The sequence below is a fragment of the Gymnoscopelus microlampas genome (genome assembly GCF_963454915.1).
Source record: "Gymnoscopelus microlampas genome assembly, chromosome: 12".
NCBI lineage: Eukaryota > Metazoa > Chordata > Actinopteri > Myctophiformes > Myctophidae > Gymnoscopelus > Gymnoscopelus microlampas.
In genome coordinates this window covers 21,931,848-21,952,905 of record NC_139949.1, presented here as the reverse complement: position 1 = coordinate 21,952,905, position 21,058 = coordinate 21,931,848, and the positions used below count along the sequence as shown (strand labels likewise).

General features: G+C 40.3%; 1 protein-coding gene across 1 annotated transcript in view; it reads left to right on the top strand.

Moving 5' to 3' along the window:
* Window positions 1–3,384: 3,384 nt before the first annotated feature.
* tmem132e (transmembrane protein 132E) overlaps window positions 3,385–21,058 on the top strand; it is a 467,019-nt gene continuing 449,345 nt past the window's right edge. Inside the window, exon 1 of the mRNA XM_084074773.1 lies at window positions 3,385–3,908. Within this exon, the coding sequence (XP_083930899.1) occupies window positions 3,845–3,908 (64 nt within the window). The 5' untranslated portion in view covers window positions 3,385–3,844. The remainder of the gene's footprint in view (window positions 3,909–21,058) is intronic.

The window sequence follows — 21,058 nt, the reverse complement described above, 5'->3', positions numbered from 1 at the left end:
ATTTGTTAGAACACAAAAACAACTTCAGATTCAGGTAGTTTTGATGTCAGCATTGATTTTTTTGTTGCATATTGTTGAAAAGAATTGTCATTCTTCAGCACCAGTAGTGTACCACTGACTCTATTCAGGGAGTTGTTAAAAGGTGAGTTGATGACATCCGAGATACAAGATTCTGTCCCTCCCTTTTATAGAAAACACAGAGTGTGTCTTCCTGAGTGATGGCATCAGATAGGGCTAGGAGAGAACAGTGGATGGCTACATAGATGTGCAGCACTCTTATTGCCAGCCTTGAGACCACTGAGGTTTATATAATCATCAGTGGTGGAAAGTAACTAAGTACATTTACTCAAGTACGGCGCACTTAATTTCAATTTTTAGGTGTTTTTTTACTTTACTGGAGTATTTCCAATTTTCAATACTTTTACTTCTACTCCACTACTATCTCAGAGAGGCAAATATTGTACTTTTTACTCCAGTGCAATTATTTGAAAACTTTAGTTACTATAGTTACTTTGTAGATTTGAATGATTATTACAAAAACATACATTAACCACTTCAGCCCTATTTAAACTTTGGCTATTTGAAAATAGCCGACAAGCTACAAGCTTGTAGATCTACAAGCACTGACGTGTCGCGTTTCTACGTTGCAGTATTGATACTTTTACTTAAGTAAAGAATGTGGTTTTCCACCACTGATAATCGTAAACGAAAATAAGCAATAAAACGTATTTTACAAGGTCAAACAAGAACAGCACGTTTTGTGCAAAGGCTTTTATGGAAAACAACCTTCAGCAAACGATTTCCTCTCATAATACAGCTATAATTTGCTCTGCATTATTACTTTGTCTTTTATTTCTTTTTATGTGAACATGCAATAACATAAGAAGCTGTTGATTAATGGGGATCCTATCCAATTAACAATTCAGCTCACACCTACAAGTACATCAAGAATAGAAGCAGAGAAAGAGAACATGCTGATAAAACACTTAAGCACTAAAGAACACCATGACACAAGATTGCTTGAATGTTTTGGCAATGTTTCTATTGCAGGATATTGCCTTTTAAATGTTAGTTAAGTCATTTGTTTGCTGTTCTCTCTGCTGCTGCTTTGGTTACCATACAGTCGGATGCTAATTTCACATCAGATGGATGGCATTTTTTAAATCAATGTTTTGTTGTATGCGCATTTAATCGCATTGCTCTAGGCTTTTTGTCGTTTGTTATGACCACTGTATTATTTGAAGATAAATAATTGCAACAATGCACAATTTGTGCAATGATGCACAATGAGCCAAATTAAGGTACAGCATATGCCAATTATTGTCAATTACATTCCGGCTGATTGAAATAGGACCAATTTCGATACTGCATACATCTAATAGGCTATTAATACCGCATTAATAACTGTCAAGCTTTGCATGCCCGCAAATAACGTTTCAATAATGTCACATGTCACATATTTGGCTCAATTCCCCCAATTTCCCAGTGAGCGAGCACGAAATTGTTTCAATTATAGTTGTAAATGTTCTATTGGCATTTCAACAAATAATTGCCTCTGCCTCTGGCGTTGGTTGAGCAGGCTTCAAGTTGAACACAGCGCCCTCTACAGTCCAGACACTGTTCATGTCGTTGAGGACCAATCCTCCAAGCTCACAGATTGGCTATTTTCAGTGAAGAGATTTGGTGAAGATCTGGGGAAAAGTGCTCCAAGTACCAGTGGTGCAAAGTAACTATGTACATTTACTCAAATACCATACTTATGTACAATTCTGAGGGTATTTTATTTTACTTTACTGAAGTATTTCCAATTTGCAATACTTTTACTTCTACACCATTATATCAGAGGCAAATATTGTACTTTTATCCACAATTATTTGAAAACTTTAGTTACTTTGTAGATTTTGTAATTATTACAAAACACTTCATCTACAAGCTCACAATGCCTCACATCACAACGCATTGTGAGCTTGTAGATCGGCTATTTTCAAATGGCCAAAATGTATAGGGCTGAAGTGGTTAATGTTTTATAATTATTAGCCTACAAAATGCCTTGTGATGCACAGGCATTGTGAGCTTGTAGATGTGCTATTTTGTTTAAATGTTATACATTTGAAAACTTGTGAAATGGGACACTTTTACTCAAGCCAATTTTGAATTCCGGACTTTTACTTGTAACAGATTATTTCACTTAAGTAAAACAAAGTGAAACAAAAAAAAGAGTAGGTCTACTTTTTCCTCACCACTGCCCTTAACGTATGCACGCGTCAGCCACGGTCTGTGATGAGGGTAGGCCTGTCACGTGATTCATTTTTGTTCATGATGCCCACTTTCAGCTGTGCATGGAAATGTTCACACTGAGGAGCGTGGGCTACACAGTGAGGAGGACGGAGAGGCTGTAGCGCTCACTGAACAATACACACACACACCTACCCACCGGGGGAAAGAAGACAGACAGTGGTTGAAGAAGTTGATAAACCTTGAAGGACCAATGAAGTAAAGCAGTTAATGTTGGGGATGAAATGAAGGCTTCTTGGACTCTAATAACGGCGATGCTCCAGTGAGCTGTGACCGAGATTTTTTCTTTCAATCTGTGCGAAGACTTTCTTTATAGAGGCTGATCTATCTGATCTATCTGCAATACAACATATAGCCTACTAAAGGCTACCACCCGAAACTGGAACTTCTTTTTGGAGTGAGTCTATTGCTTCTCAGTGGGAAGTCATGCAAATCGGGGAAAAATCAACGTGATCAACGCCGCCGTGGGAAGTATTAACGGCTATTCGAGACAGAAGAGAATGTTTAATGTTTTGTTTTGTTTTGTTTTGTAACCCCCGTGGCGTGTTTTTGTAAGCAGCTTTTGCACAGTCTGGCATATGATTGCGTTTACATTTGTCACTTACACTGGCGCTGTGATGTGTGGATCGGACTCCTAAAGTAATTCATAAAGAGAAGGACATGCTGCCGATGAGCTACAACAAACACAACGCAATCTCTGCGAACATCGCGGGTCGCCGGGTCGCCTTTTCACCTTTTCATTAACGCCAGTGTTTCATTGTTTTTAATTCTCCTTGTGTGGGTCTCGTTACAGCCATGGTGGTACTCCATGTACACGGAACTAAATCAGTTTGAAGCGGCTTTTCTTCTTTCTTTCGGTCCTCATCTCATTTCGAGTGGGCTGCAGCAAGCCTTTGGGGAACGAGGATTCCGTGTTTAAAGGTGGGCGCCTGTCATTTATGTCTGCATTGATTTTGTGCGAGCATCGAATTCCACAGACCTGGATCTGAGCACCCCTGGGAATTGCATCTCAAGACCATTTAGACCTGGACCACCCCTTGTAGACCCCCTCTCATCTCAAGACCTGGACCACCCCTTGTAGACCCCCTCTCATCTCAAGACCTGGACCACCCCTTGTAGACCCCCTCTCATCTCAAGACCTGGACCTACCCCTTAATAGCCCCCCTCTCATCTCAAGACCGTTTAGAGAGGGATAAGTGGGAGGATCGAGCTGGAGAGAGAGAGAGACCTGTAACTTTCTCAAACCTCCTTCAGTGAAGCCTTACCCGGTCAATTATATTGGACGATCATCTATATTACAATACCGGGAGTATATTATATACGACTGGGGCAAGACGCACTCCCCCCGCGCGCTTGCGCGCACGCACGCACGCACTCACACACACTCACACCGAGAAGATCTAATATTGCGCATTGTCCAACAACTTCAGATCGTGGAAGTACTGCTGCCATAGCATCGCGTGGAAGGAAGGAAGGAGGCTATATGTTGTGAAGAGAGATTTATTCCCGATTCACGGCTGGATTTACACACATCTGGGATTTGTACACGATGTCAGGTGCACGGTGTTGCAGAGGAGCTGTCCTGATGCTGTGTGTGGCGTTTCTACCAAATGGTGAGTGTCCATAAACCCTTCTGTAGCCTATAGATGCACATGGGGGGCAGTGGACCTGATAGGCTTTGATCATTGTGTTGCATTGGAAGGATGGTGCCAAATGTCTGGTAAGACATGCAGCTGCAGTGGTATAGCTGAATACCAAAACGCTCGCCCCAAAACACAGTTGCCCCGGGGCAAATCCAGCGACCTCGGAACGGTTGCCACCAGATATTCCTAAATGTAATCTGTTTTTTGAATGATTGATTGATTGATTGAATACTTTATTAACAGTTTGCACAGGGAAGTACAGTTCAATGCAAGGTCTGTTAAGAGGATTCTAAACACAAGAAAGCGCTATGGCTTGTTTCCTTTGGGGTCCTTTGTACTAATTTCATCGAAACGTAAACGTACAGTGAACATCATATAAATGGGTAGAAATTGAGGGGGCTACACTTGACTTTTTACCTCAGTAAACTATGCCTAAACCTAACCATAGCCTATTCCTAAACGTAACCTCAGTAAACTATGCCTGGCTAAACCTAACCGTATTCCTGAACGTAACTCCAGTAAAACTATGCCTAAACCTAACCATGGTTTACATGACGCTCGTCTGTCACAAGCGTCATGGCGGAACTTGAACCTGGTTTTGGCACCTTCTCCATTTACAACCCGTACACCTACATACACGTTCAGATTTCAAATATAAAGTACTTAGCCCATGGCCACGGATGTAACAAGTTGAAACGGGCGGGTCTAAGTACCTGTATCTTTCATATTGTTCAATAAAAAGTATTTTAATCCGATAGGAGGCCATTTTCTCATAGAGTTGTAATTTATCAGAGTGCAGTACACCTCCCAACCGATAGGGTAGCGTAGTTGAAAGTTTGAAATCGGAATGTGTATGTAGGTGTAGTAGTAAATGGATAAAAGTGCCAAAACCAGGTTGAAGTTCCGCCATGACTGTCATGATATGACAGTCATTTTTCAGGAAAAGCCTAAACCTAACCTTATTCTCAGTAAAACAAATTTGAGAATACAAGAACCACTGGGGGGCGAGTGTGTTTTGGGGCGAGACTTCTGGTTACCTTATAGCTTATGTCCTCAGTCAGACAGTCACTAGCAGATCTGCGTTACGAAAATGGACACACGCACTCACGCGCACAGACACACAGACACACACAGGCTTTTATAGAGAAAATGTTGAATTTCCTTAACTCATACTTCGAAGTATTGTTTTACAGTGTCTCGGTGGTGGTATAGGATAGGACTATAATAATGCAATGCCTTGCTCCCAGCCCAGAAATAGAAAATGGTAAATTGGTTTAAAAGCAATACATCCTAAAGATGATTGATTGATTGGTGATGTGCCCTTGTATTTTTAATCTTGAACACAAAACGCAGATCATGAATGCAGCACCAGCCAAGCTGCCTGCAACTATAATCGTATGAGGCAAGCTGAGTTGTAGAACCAACCGTGCTGCCTTTGCTTTGTTTCTATTTGGTGGACCGGTGGAGTCCATATACATTTGCTTTAAACGGAACGTATGGTGCAGGAAATGTGGCACAAAGCCAACTCATAAAACACATTCTACATGATCTGCATTGCTTAGCCACACCTTGTACAGAACAATTTGACATGAAAAGTTTTGAATAATCTATACATAGGCTACATTTAACTCTGCCTTCAATCTCAGATTGAACCTGCCCATATTACAGCATGGACGTTAATGGCTATTTTCTCAAACTTTAAGAAAAAAATAATAATATTATTATTATCCTATATATTTATTGTGATTTAATTGTCTTGCTTCTACTGCTCTCATTATACTGCAAGTAAGCATGTACTGCATGATAACATACGTGGTTTGAGGGCTTTGCCATGAATGCAAACCAACAATACTGCATCCTACATAATATTATCTCTAGACTTACTCCTCTAAAGGCAGTGCAGTGGGCAATGTCGTTTAATATTGGCAGACACACCTTCCGGGACAATGCAGGCACAGCTGTAAGAAGTAATTTCACCAAGAGATTTGGCACATGGCCTGTTCCCACTGAAGTGTTTCTCAGATGATCTAGGAGAGGAGTGAACACACACACACACACACACACACACACACACACACACACACACACACACACACACACACACACACACACACACACACAGAGAGAGCACGCTCGCACACAAACCACGCACATCTGCACTCACCCAAATAGTTTTAACCACTCTGTCTCCATGTCACTCTCATATGTCTACTTGCTAAGTAATGGAAATCTCAAGAGAAAGTGTATTTGATGGATGGAACGGTTGAGCAGAATATCCCCGGCATGAAACTGCAATATTGCCGACTTTTAAGATTTGCTCCAGAGAAATTAGGTGTTTGAATGACTCCTATACTTATTCTTCTCACCCCTTCATATATTCTTGGCCTGATATTTCATATATTAACTTGGTGATGGAATATTTGACAATAAAGCATAAGCTTATTAGAGGGTCATTCTTAAGTATATCATCCCTGGAACATCACTGTGGCAGCATTCACATTGCAAGGAATTTCGCCCTCAGCCAGTTAGAAAACAGCTAGTTTTGACATTACAAAAGGGACAGTTGTTTTGCACTGAATGCTTCCCAGTTTTACTGACAATGATTTTCTTCTTTGTGGTTTTATACAAGGTTATTCCACTGTCAGCCAGAAACAAAGGATAGCCTTATCATGCATGAATTCTATGTAAAAATTTCACTCTCCATACCTGAAGAAAGTTCAGACCCGATTTCAGAGATTTCTTGAATGGCAAAACACATCCTGAACAATCAGTAGTACTAGCATTCTCAGTGAGGAATATCATTTCTTTTTTATTTCTTTAGCCCTGACGGGGGCACCAGTGCAGCCTATATGACAAGTATCAGCACGGGAGGCAGTGGGCACATACCTTTTATAAAACTGCCTGCAGGGGACAAAATAACGCAGTAAACCTTGATGACTAGATTTAATGGATTATGACTAATGGGTGAACAGTAGGCCAGGTGTGACAAATGTAGTGATTAAGCAATACATAGGATTCTTTTGCTGTCAGTTGCATAACATGGCTTAGGTCTGTGCTGGGAGGCGTGCCAACTACATTCAAACCATGACTTGGCAAACACGCCATGTACTACACAATAGTCGATGGGCAGAGGACAGACTAAACAACCGCAGAGTCACAGTCCAATTGTCATGTTCTGGTCTAATCAATTTGCATTTGGTTAAACGAAACCATCATCTCCATACTGTTATGATGTTTTCTATGACTCACACTGAGACTAATTTAGCAGTGCACTGCTAAATTAAAAGTGAAACCAATTATGGCATCAATATAAGTGACTATAAAGTAGGCTATAATATAGCCTGTTTTCATATCTTTTGATGGCATATTTGACTACTAGATAACCTGGTATTGGCTGAAGTAATGGAAGAGTTGCTCTGTTATTGTAACGCCTTTATTGTTTTGGGCTAATGTTGATTGAGACTGAGAGTTTTGCAAGTTTTAGTGGCAGATGCTGGAAGGTGTTTAAAAAACATGCTTGATTCCCATCACGGTCTGCCTGTGCAGCAGTGCATCATTCCACGGGAAACGACAGTGCGTGAGACTCTGAGCTCCATAAAGACGGGAGCACCACTCCATTACCCTCTTCCACATGACCTGGTCTCTGATAGTCTTTTCACGTCATGCTAATTATTTGAATCGGCCATACCTGGCTTTAATACATTTTGAAATCCTGCTAAGCATTTTGTATCAATTTATGCTCTGACCTATATTATTTTGCAAGCGTAATGCATTTAAAGCACTTTGACATTGGTGTGTATTTTGGCTGCTGCGATGCACATTGTAGACTGGATTGTGAGGATGTCCTTAAGTGATGAAAGGAATCTTTTGTGAAGCACTGCTTCCTTCACATGTGGCGTGATGTGCAAGACCCCTACCGATGGCTCCAGGGCTTAGTGGCTTTTCCTTTCTGAAAGGCACACGCATACCAGTTGTTCACAACACATCTACACTTGGCCTGGCACACCTCGTAATCAGTAGTTTAATTTTCATGTACCCCATGATGAAAGCACCCTATTCTATACCAGAGGACATGGCTTTAATGGCTATCAATTAACTATAATGACTATGTTGCTATTTTGCTTTCATTGCTAAAAGTGTGTGTGGGTGTATCCTATGCAGATTCGGAGAGTGCAAGCCAAGACCTCTTGATAAATCTCCTTATGAACTGAACTTCTTCAGATTTATTTTTTAGTTCAGTCAGATAACTCAAGAATAGATTGAACCAATATTATAGAACAAATTGATTGAACCAATATTATATATTATAATGAGAAAACAAGTGTGGATGTAATATTTTATCTTGGCGTTCAGGCTCTGCTACTGTACATATTTCTCCCTTGCTCAGCACAATTAGACAACTATCATTAACCATTAAGAGCAGGGAGATAGATATACAATAATAACCCCCCATGGGGAACAGAACCAATAGCAGAGCCCACTGGTGGTGCTGGGGTGGTGGTCGGATCAAACAGCCGCGTTACAACAAACCAGGAACACCTAAAGCGGAAGGAACACAGATTTAGGTGAGCTTAAATAACCCGCCCAATTGGTCAGCTGATTGCCACGTCATTGTATGACGTATGGGTCTTGTATAACACTATACACCCACATAGTAAAGAGCAGTGTAACCTCTCAAGTATATACTGCCTGAACTGACCTAGCAAGCTACGTATCATTTTTGTGTTGAGCTCAGATCTAGATTCCCCAGACAGATAACCAGATAGACTCCCAAGGCAGACTATCATCCCATGAGTTGTTAACGCCCAGAGACCCTGTCCCTGACAATTTACAGAGAGAACAATGTCACTTTTCACTGTTGGACAAACCAACCAGTGCTGCTCTTACGCAAAGTCTCACACATTGCGGTATGTCAACTGAAAGAAAGTTTGGCATGTCCTCATACCAATCCCATGTATTACCACTCACTCGCCATAATTTCCTCTGGTTGTTTACCCGACTGAATACCCTTAAACCCATTAGTTAATCAAGATTAAGGTGCTTTGCCCAGCCTCACATTGAGCTGTATGCTGTAAACCGATGCTTATCAGTTATAAACTGCACATTTCCAGCACAGTTTGGATATAGCAAAGATCAATTGGCTTAGTGCTGAAGTCCTGCAGCCCGGCAGCCTTTTTTTCCCCTTTCTGGAAACAGATGATAGTGTGCTAACAAACGTCAGAGAACCCAGAAAAAATACACTCCCAAAACGTATTGTCCAGGGTTCTCAGCCTTGATAGCTACATCTGTATGGGCCAAACAAAAAATTAACCGATCTCGTAGGGATGCTGGATTTTATTGCATTATGTTCCAGGAGATTGGTTAACCTTACTGACTGACCCCCTTTTTTACCATGCAGTTTAAGAAATGTTTCTCACATGAAATTTTCTAGCATAACCCCCCACTAAATTTGCCCACTTGTTAAAGGACAACTTTGTTTTTTTACAACCAATGTTTATGTTTTAGATTGTAATTAAAGTAAATAAAAGATGAGTGTTAAAACATTTTAATTTACTGCTTTCTATAGTTTTAGCAATTTTCACAATCTTTTTTACAGTGTTTTCACAGTGGGCGGGGGCATTCTGTCCGGTGGCTAAATATGCATTTTTTTATCACATTAACCCGGCGTTTTCTTTATTATTATTTACAGTAGCTCTTCTAGCCCCCAATAACTCACATCTGGCCATCTCAGACAGCCAGGACCTTTTTTATTGTGTAAAAAAGGCATATTTAGCCACCGGACAGAATGCCCCCGCCCACTGTAAAAAATATCGCAAAAAATGCTAAAACTATAGAAAGCAGTAAATGAAAAAAAAATTACACTCATCATTTATTTACTTTAATTACAAGCTAAAATATAAACCTTGGTTGTAAAAAACCAAAGTTGTCCTTTAACGTCCTGAATGATTGGTGTGGTTATAGTCTGTCTTGTGTCCTATGATATACCGTAGCCTAATTCGTATCCTGTTTCAGAGAGAGCCTGCTTCACCATGCCAACTTATGACATTTAGAATGTCAGTTTTTGGACAGAAAAGTTGAGATTGAGAATATATTCTATTAAAAAAACATACAGTATGTGTATATGAATGTTTTTTGTTTGTTTTTAGTTTTTTCTTCATGTATTGCTTATTTAGCAGGGGAATTAAAAGAAAAACTGCACCAGTTAACTACATGCTCATTTTCATCTGCTGTCCCTGGGCAGGGGACTACAAAATACAATACACTAAGACCAATACAAGAAAATAGGTAGGTAGGTAATAGTTCCATCAATAAAAAACAAAAGAAATGACTAGTGAGTACATGACAGCATGGTTTGGGAAGCTGGTGCATTTTCTAATATGAACGGGTAGGTATTGAGTTACATATTTGATTTAACATCATTCTGTGATTCTACAAAAGCATTGCCCACTTCCCCATCATTATTTAATGGAGTTTTATGACGGATGAAGTGAGTTAGGCCATAACCTAACCTTGATCTACATTGAACATCTGTTTTGTTTTTTATTATCATGTAAGGGCCATCTGTTGCAACAAAGAGCGTATCTCTGGTTTTCCATGGGGTGTAATACTTTCTAAATATGCCAGACTCTACTCATTCAGACCCCTGAAAGATGGAAAGGGCCATAATTGAAGTGGGCACCTCAGAGGACTTTCAGCAAAGGGCAATTTTTAACTGCAGAAGAGCACGTCATATTATGTTCATATCTATGGTGAAGGCTATAGAGGCCTCTGGCTCTGCTGGTCTGATAACTTGCAGTATTAGTGCTTACTGTATGTTGTTTCTGCCTCTGAAGAACACAGGATGCATATTCATAACTTGTTAACACTTTTGTGGACAATTGCAATTTTACTTCTAGTTAAGCATAATTTGGATGGAGGGATGTATTGGACATTTCACAATGAAACAAAATAGGATGTGTTTGGTTGCTTAGAACAGTTGAATAAATCACATGTGCAAGCAACAGAGTTCCTCCCAACAGCTCATAGTATGTTCACAAAATGATTGTGTCTTTAAAGCTGCAATCCATAAGTTTGATGTCCTCTCCTGAGTGAAGACAAGTAACTGCGACTGTAACTCCTGGATTCAAACCCGGGCTCCAGTGTGGGAGACCAAACTTACCGCTCACTCAAAAGGGAATTCCTGCTGGTTCTCTCAACCTTTTCAGGCCACGACCCCCCAAAATAATCATATTTGAACTGGACCCCCACCATGACAAGCACTTGTAATTGAAGGCATTACCTTTAGACTAGGTTTAGTTTGACTCTGTTCCACAGATAAACATTGTGCAAATAGCCGATCTACAAGCTCACAACGACTCGCGCTGCGAGGCGTTGTGAGCTTGTAGTTCAGCTATTTGCACAATGTTTGCCTCTTTCTTACGTCATATTTGACAATTGTGCCAATTTGGTATTAAAAAGGTAATTAAATTGCAACTTCAGAAATGTGCAGATACCCTGTATACACTTATACTGTATGTTGGTTTGTTTACTGTTGAGAAAACGATGTTGCACATTACATTAAGCTAATAATCTGGGGGCCCCCCAAAATAATTTGGGGACCCCACAGGTTGAGAACCACTGGTCTAGGGAAGATACATTGATTGGGCATGTGCTGCACTTGGGCATCTAAATTGATCAATTTAACAGCAGGGAAACCACCTCCAAACCCTGTAGATATGCTAGTTATACTGTATTAAGATACTCTACAGATTGGTTAAAATAATGGTTTATTCGTCTAAAAAAGTTCCGGATTGCAGCTTTACATTAGGGAGGTATGGATCTTTTTTAAACAATTTGTCTCAAGCATAGATACAAGTGTATCGATGGTTGTTTTCTCACAGTCACCAACCGGAGGACCCAGTTACGCTTATTGCTATGGATGCCGTATAACCAATGCATCCTCATATGGAAGAAACATGTCACAGAGGCTCCCATGGATTGATTACTTCCTCTACCGCGTTTGACACAGATTCGCAGCATTGCTATGAATGGAAATATCCATTCTATATCATTATTTCTTTGGTTGCAACAGAAAAAAGCTGAATGCAGCGATCAATGAAGTAGAAACGGGAGGAAAACATCTTGGACAGAGGACTAGTCGGCTCTCCGATCTTGTAAATAATCCGAATGGACAATTTTCCCCCACATGAGTGATTGGGCTGCAATCAGTGCACTGGAAGCTGAAGAAATATGTCCAGAGTTTTAGCCCGCAGCATCTTGTTCATCAACTCCCGACTGAGCACAAACCCCAATGTGACAAACGTGTGAGAGGAGTCACATAAACTTAAGCCATGCTCTTCTCTGGAAACGCAATACGCTGAGGCAGCGGATCGGGGCTTGTTAGTTTGCTTCAAGTTCACAACCTCTGGTTGAAATGTTTCTAAACTGTCAAATGATTGCACATTAGCTGGATTGCCTCCCAATTCAGATCAACCTTTTAATGGTTTTAGGGTGAAACTAGTGATTGTATAGCTGTGTCTGGGCTCTGTCTGGGCTTGAGTCGTGATCCTATTTCTGAATACTCTACTGTTAATGCACTTCATACAATAGAGCTCCTCACCAAAGAAATGACCCAATACCAGACTGGTCAAATGTAACCTTTAGATTTAGATTAGATTTTGGCCTATTGCTTGAAACATTTTCTCTGGGCTTATTCTTGAACTGTGCCCATTATTAGGGCCAGTAGGTAATTAAGGCTGTGTTTGTGCAGTATAAGAAAGTACTAAAAAAAGTACAGTATAAAAAGTTAAATGTAAAAAAAGGGCTAAGGAATGCTGAACCAATTGCAAACAAAGCAGAACTGTCCTCAATTGATTTCACTCTGTTGAAACGGCTCCAAAATAATCCTGACCAAATTCATTGATGTTGTCTAGGAGTTATCTAGCCCAGAGGCTGTGTGTATCAGGTTATACAGAATTTAAGTCTTCCTTTAAAACAGTATTTCTGTTTATCGGCCCAATAAATACGTTTGGCCAGCATACTGTTGACGCAACTCGTCAATTACCAGTCATACCAATAACAAAAAACTGTTGTAATTTGTGTGATATTGTTGAATGATGCAAACCTCTGCTAAATTGTTGTGCGATTTACAGTACCTTGAAGAACAGTACAAAATAAGTAGTTTGTTGGCAATCAGAAGGTTATCATTAACCCATTAATGTCTTCTAAATCCTAACCGTTTTTTTGATAAAACCTTATGTTTTTATGTCAGTGGTTCTCAAACTTTTTCATGTCATGGACCCCCAAAATGATATGTATTTGGCCGCGGACCCCCATCTCAAAATATGTTGTTCCAGGGACCCCCAGAAGCAAATATTTGAGTTACAAATGTTCGCTTAAAAAAAAAAATATATTCAAAGATTTCACATTTTCACGATTATTAAAATAATAGCAGATCTACAAGCTCATAGCGCGGCACTCGGTGAGCTTGTAGATATGCTATTTTTGAATAGCCAAAGTGTAAAATAATGCTTTTTAGCTCAAATAAAAAACTGACACAGATGCTTCTCCCGGTCTTAATGGGTTAAACGTCTTTATTTTATTTAGACTAAGTATTAGTATGAGTTAGACTTGAATTCACAGATAGATTGCTTCCCCCCCCACAACCAGAGTGAAAAGCAAACAACAAACAAGCCTTTCAAATGTCTTTTGGGGAAAACAGAAGCTTTCATGAAATCCCATCTAGTGTTCAATCTTATTATGGCAGAGCACATACAGTATAGTGAGCATCCCGGAGACAGAACTGACAGCCACATTATCCACTCCAGAATGCAGTCATTGTGTGATTTCTGATGCACTGGGGAGGGCTCAGTCATGACGAGGAGCTGCCTAAGTGAGGATCTGACATTGGGGGTTATTACTAGGAGTAAAAAGGATGTAAAAAAGAAAAAGGTATTGGCCTAACAATACAAGTGTTATATATACCATCAGACAAAAGGCTTTTTTCAGACTGCAGGCAAATCCGATTGCAGACTTGATCAAATCAGTCTGATTGGAATCTGGGCTGCCAGTCTGCACAACATAGCCTAATTGTGTGTCAATCAGTGTTGCCCTGTCTGCTTATTATAAGCGACGTTGGGCTTCTTTTTCTGTAAAGTTTCTTGGAACTCTGTTGCTTATTTGGGCTTGCTTTCAAATATTTTAATTATTATTTAAACCAGTGGTTCTCAAACATGGACCCCCAAATGAATATGTATTTGTCCCTAACCCCTCATCTGAAAATGTTTTGTGCCAACAAGGAGCCCTACACCAGATTTGTGGTGTTAGAATGTTTAAAAAATAAAATATTCCAAATATGCCACATTTTATTTCAAGATTTGTTTTAAAATAGCCGATCGACAAGCTTGGCTATTTTCAAATAGCTGATGTATACAGTGTATATATATATAGGTTTAAAGTTGTCATTGCCTTGTAGTCGCTTCTTTTGGGCTTGTTTTCTGGTTGCTTATATCTCTCTCAAAATCTGGCAACACGGATGTCAATGTCTCTAGTCCTAACAGCCCATCTCTCCTAAAAGGTCTGGTTCCTGGAATATGAGATTAACTTACTTATGGACACCCACCAAAAACGCCCCGCAAATCCCGCTGAGGCAGAGTTGTTTTATTCATTTATTTTCAATACTTTATATTGGCTCCTGCATAGAGCATGACAATGGACCAACGGTGGACCAATCCACACATAGTAATCCACCAATCCATGCTTTTAGCAGCTGTCACTAAATGGTACTTCCTCCGACACCAAGCTGGAGACTGCTGCCCATGAAACTTGATGTGAAAATGGATAAGAGGTAATGGGGGACTCTGACATGCTACATGCCAGACATGTTTTTTTTATATTTCATCCCTAAAGCACCAAGTTGGAGCAATAAATGTTGCGGTTTAAACTATATAGACCACACTCTGTTTGCTAAACCATTATCACTCGTGCTGAAATAGTTTGCTTAAAGATAAGCTAGACATAATATACATTATTTTCTGTTCAATACTCTTGCTAATGTGATATTTAACCATAAATAATGTTATAAAAGATGATCGATCTATCACCATGATCAGTTCCACCGCCTCGCACGCAACTGTGTGAATCAGACAGCCCTGGGGGTCTCCCTGAGATTCTAATGGGTGGCATGTCTGAGAGTCTATTGAGTTTAGATGAACCGTAAATGCATCACCATGAAGTCATTATATTCACTCCATCAATTCATCATGTTCCTCTAGATGAGGAACAAGAAACGAGAACACTTGCTTTGGCTAATCTGACATTGATGTCATTTACTAGTGTTCTGATTAAAATTGGCAGCCGTTAATAATCTCTCACAGGGCCATTTAATTTAGCTAAACAATGCACACGACAACCATTTAACAGTTAGGCTTACACAACTGCTCTTGTCAAAAGAGCCTACTGGTAAACATTGAAGTGTGTCCAGCTGACGTCCTTTGCTCAAGATCTAGGCCTATAACCATTTTTAAGTGTATTAAAACAGATCAATTTACAATACAAAAAAGGTTGTTTAAAAACATGTTGATCAGCTGGGCTTTGCTGCTCTGACTCTCCTCTCCTCAGGTGATTCTATTGTAGCCACAGGTTGTAGCCTTTTGATAATCTTGAACTTGAAAGGGAACTGTCCAAAAGACATAATATTGATTTATTTTTGATACATTGTGGGCCTTTTTGGAGCCTTTACTTGATGGGCACAGTGTAGAGAGACAGAAAACACAGAGAGAGAGAGTAAGGGAGTTACATGCATTAAAGTCTTGCTGGCTGGGAATTGAACTGAGGACTCAGTTCATGTCTCAGAACATGTTCAAAGCACAGTCCATCAAAGCACAGTTGTGATAACAGCTGTGAAATCATCGCTTGTAATAGGCTTGGGCCTATTATGTGCTCAGCATTCATTTCAATTGAAACAAGGCATTTGACACTGCACTGTACCTTAACTTTACCTAGCACAGACAGCGATTCTTGAAAAATAATGTATAATATACTTTTTTTATGACAAATTGTGAATAAGGGTTTACTTTTATTTCACAGTGCTGAATTTAAAATGTTAGATGAACTTCGGTGTGAAGGAAAGAACCCCATATCTGTCTGTTGTTAGAAAGCGGTGGTCGTTTTAGAACCCAATCGTATAATTGTTAAAGAGACATTTAGATGCCAACCAGTTGAGAAAATATAGTTAGTCAATGCAGGGACATTTACCGCCTTAGAGACTAAACTTGAGTATCAAGAACTCAGCTGGTGCATTATGACACCATTTCTTTCCCAGAGAAGTCCATATTTGGTTTATTGTTCATAACGGGGGGATAACGGGAAAGAAAATTAAAGTAATGAAGTTTCCCAATTTATATCCCTCTTCAATGATCAGATTGAGCTGTTGACTGCCAAACTCAAAGGAGCTTAGCGTAATGAATTAGTCAAAGATCTCTGAGGACTTATAGGATGAGCGTTTGCCCTGAATGCACTGCTCAGCCAATAGTGGTTAACAGTTAACACAATTAAAAGTTCTGCATAGACTTCATTACTCTAAAACCAAATTACCGGCCATCTTAATTCTTAAGTAGTGTAATGGCTTTGCCTTACTTCGAGGTTGGCATTGTGTGACATAGAATTCGAGCGGACCATTTTAGAGCAGAGAAGAATGCATACTATGCATAATGTAAATTCCCAGTGACTCAATAAATGTTCACTTGTGTTGGCTACTTTTTCCAATCACAACTTACAGTACATGTGTAAATCGTTGCCCTCCGTTCTGCAGGTGTCTTCATTTATTTATCCCCGGACCCGCCATGCCAAGATGTGTTTTGCCCCTGTCTGTGTGTCCATCTCAGACACTGCTGGACCGATTGGCATCAAACTTTGTTTGCGCACTCCCAGTAGGATTAGGAAGACCCCACACCAAATGTTTTCAACAAATTAGGTAAAAATGATCTTATGGGTCATGTTTGACACTGTCAAACACAGATATGATATTTGATATTCCATAAAACTTGGCCTATTTCATACAAAAACGCCATATATCTTGAACACGACATCCAATAATCCCCAAATTGAATGTTGAGGGGCCTCTATAGAGCACACCTCTAAAAGCAGGTTCACTTCTGCCCATAGGGGATGCCACAAATGTGTAAAGATGCACAGTATGTCGTAGAAATGTGATGCCCCCCATGCAGTTTCCTCGTGCCCTGAGGGCCGCAACCCACAACTTATACAGCCCCTGGCTAGGCAACCCAGCCTGACGAAGATATGTGCTTTGAGGAGCACGATTTTCTAATACAACTTGCAGCTGCTTTCAAGTGATGGATACAAAAGTTAACGAGTTGATCTATACAATGATGAACTTCTCGGCTTTGTACAGTAGTGGGTAGTCGATATGGGTATGTTGCTGATGACAAACAATGGGAGTGGCAATCGAACGTGTTTGCACGTAGAGCACATCACTGAACTATTCCCTTGGTGTCATAAAACTCTGCTTGGCTCTTACATCTTCAAGTGCTGCACAAAGCAACTCATCAATGATCAAAGGTGCCTGCGTATTTGCGGGACTTTGCTTAGAAAGAGGATTGCCACCTTTTTAGAGATGCTGGCTCATTCATGGCATTAGTTGCAGAGTGGTATTGACAAGTGGGATGGTATATTATTGAAAGGCACCCACTTATAACACAATGTAATTAAGATGTTGTGTTCACACCCGCAGGTGTGCCATATTAACGGTTAATGACCAGCTGTGCTCTGTGAGTCGGTAAACTTATTTACTGCCAGTGTGTCAATGTCAGTTGTCTGCCAAACACCACAGAGGCAAGTGGCAACTGAGCTCATTCAAAGATCAAAGTGTTTGTGTGTTGCAGTTTTTTCCCGTTGTGGAATTAAAGATATTATAGAATACCCCAAGCTGAAATGTAGGCTAATAGGTAAAATTCACAGTAGTAATGAAGTGGAAAGGGCCAAACAAGTTGCTAACGTGGCCTGCCTTCCACTGAGTCCAATGCTGGCATATTGAGGTTGTTAAACATTGGACAGTTTTTATGTTGAGTAGTAAACATATGGCGAGGTTGACGATTCTGACCCCTCTGAGGTAGAAGTGGATTAACCTTAGACACGCATGTCGAGAATGAAAGATGAGACTTCCAAATCTGTGAAACAAGCACTCACCCTTGGGAAATCAAATCTGGAGCAGCTGGGACAGCAACATGCATGTGATTGGGAATCTCAGCATAGCGGTCTGAGTGGAGTAATTTTTCAGAAATGTTTTTTTCATACATTTTCTCCCAGAGTCCCAGTTTAGTTCTTATACAAATCCTCTCATGTAGTCCAGTTACTGCTGACCCCTACAGTTTGGGTAGGATTTATACAACCATGTGTCTCCTCCGATACACGCAAGGTTGCCGGGCACCAGGGTTGCGTTGGTCATGGGGCGGCCTAACACGCCGTGCAACCGCTATTTTGAGCAGGAGCACACACACACACACACACACACACACACACACACACACACACACACACACACACACACACACACACACACACACACACACACACACACACACACACACACACACGCACGCACATGCATAGATTTAAAACAACCTTAAATTCACACCTCAACAAAGTTGACAAGGCTGCCGACTGCCGGTTGTCACACCAGCATGAATTAACATAGGATTAACATAGGAACAAGCCTAGATGCATATCAATTGTCCATCGTGTGACCTGTAGTGTAGGTGTTAAGCGACGTGCGCGTGACGTCATTAAAATACAGTGCAACCGCTTTCCAATTTACCAATGCAACACTGCCGGGCACTTCTTTTCCACCGACAGTGAGGAGTAATACCTGGAGGGCGTAACGCATGCAGAGGAACATGACATTTTTCCCAGTTTTGCTCCTTGGCTGAACAGTCCCCCCATCTAACCTGTAGGAATAATAATGCAGCGATAGATCGCCCTCACAACCCGGCGTCTCACCCAATGAACTGGGTCAATTGTGTTTCTTGGAACACCCGGTCAACAACCGTGGAGGATTAAAACCCCAGTCTCCGCGGTGGTGGACAGGAACTTAACCCCCACGGCACTCAGACGCCCCATGAATACTTCTCAATGCTCATTACAGGGTTCCTACTCAAGTATGGAAAGTATGGAATTAGATTTTAGTAATTTCCAGGTCTGGATAAGTATGGAAATAAGACAAGAGTGTAGAAAAGAATGTTTCCAGACTGTTGACTTATAATAATAACATTACCGAATCCACACATCCCCCACTGAATAAGTTGAAAGAAAATGCGGCAATATCTCTGAACTGCATATATATATACATAGCATCACAAATAACATTGTGACGAATGCTTGTCTGAGCATTTATTAGTTACGCAGTGTAGTTATTAGAAAATGTTCTATATTTTCTTAATAAGGAAACCATAATTATATGGCTGCATTCATTGTCATGTCCATGGACACAGTTAATAAATGAGGCTTCACAGACGGCGCAAACATTTAATTATTTTTTATTGACTCATTTTCGGTTCTTACTTAGAAAAGAGATTCATTTGGAAAAAGATAATATATTGTTTTTTCAATCTATTAAGGGGAAATAATGAGTATACAGTAGGTAGGACCGTTTAAGTTAGTTTACTTATTTATAATTATTTGTTAAACAGTGCTGACAAGTATGTTTTACTTTATAAACAGCCAATGAAGCAAAGTTCATTGCACAATCTAACATTGCCTGGATTTGGTGTTAACCAATCTCAACATGCCAACCCTATTTTGGGCATGACATTGTATGCAACAAAAAAGAAAAAAACTCCGATCTACAAGCTCACAATGTGTCCCATTGTGAGCTTGTACATTGGCCATTTTCGCCACTTGACATCGCACGGTAAAAGGGGGTGGTTAAGTGGTTAATTGATTTCTATGAGCTACAGTACATAGCTACAATCTTCTTGAAATTATTTGGCAGCATATTAGAATAACCTGTATAGACAGAATGGAAGATAAATTAGCGGTTGTATTTTAAAAGCATTTAGCTACATAAACAATAACATCTACAGTAGCTATTTGTACTCAGATGTCAAATATGGTGTGACAAATCTACAGAGAATTCTGGAAATTTGAGTCTGGAAAAGTATGGAATTTTAGAATAGAAAATGTTTAGGAACCCTGTCATTACACGTACCCACTAATATAAAGATAAACTGTAGATTCATCATTCAGTCAAAAGGCCATGGCCAAAAGAATCCACAGTGGTTGCTAAAGAATCGGTAATGTTTATTATAAAAGGGAAGTGTGTCACCAGTTGAGGAACTACTTCTATGATGGAGTCGACTGCCAGCCAGGTAATATACCAGGAAGGTAATATTTCAATTAAATATTGTAGGGCTTTTCTGCCTTTTTATTTAGATGTAGTACAGTGTAGAGTGACAGGATACAGAGAGACGGGGAATGACACGCAGCAAAGGTCGTCGGGCTCGGGGATCAAACCCGCGGCTCGCTGTCAGGCTGAATTAGAGATTAGTGATATGCATCTTAACCACTAGGCCATCCCCGCCCATATTCCTATTCCTTTATATGGAAACTTTCTCTGTTAACTTTCCATGTTAGCCCCTAGGGGCCACGTGAAACCTAGAACCACCAATGCAGACCTGATGCACTTAAGAAAAATGGAAACACGGAAACATACAAAAACATTCCACTTATTACCAAGGATGCCCTGTGGAAAGGTATTGCCATAATGCTTCTATTAAAGCAACAATTTGATAGAAGGAACTCTGTGGATCAGAATGTTGGTCTTCGTCATAATCGAGTGGTAGGAAACCCCAGAGCAAAATGGCTGCCCTGTGAATATGGTCAATTGCTGCAGTCATTCTTATGCTCAATTTATACTCGATATTGTAGATGTTATTTTTAGCACACAATTCTCCTATAATTTGACAAACCTCTGTAGTGGTGGTGTAGTGGTGAAGCCAAAATTGGTTCTGCCCGGTTCCCCTCAGTGGCTGGAGCAGTTGATCTGAATTTGCACACAGCCATTGACCATTACCATGTTCACGGAACAGCGAAGCCCGTTTTTCGCATGCGGGGAGGGGGGGGCGCAT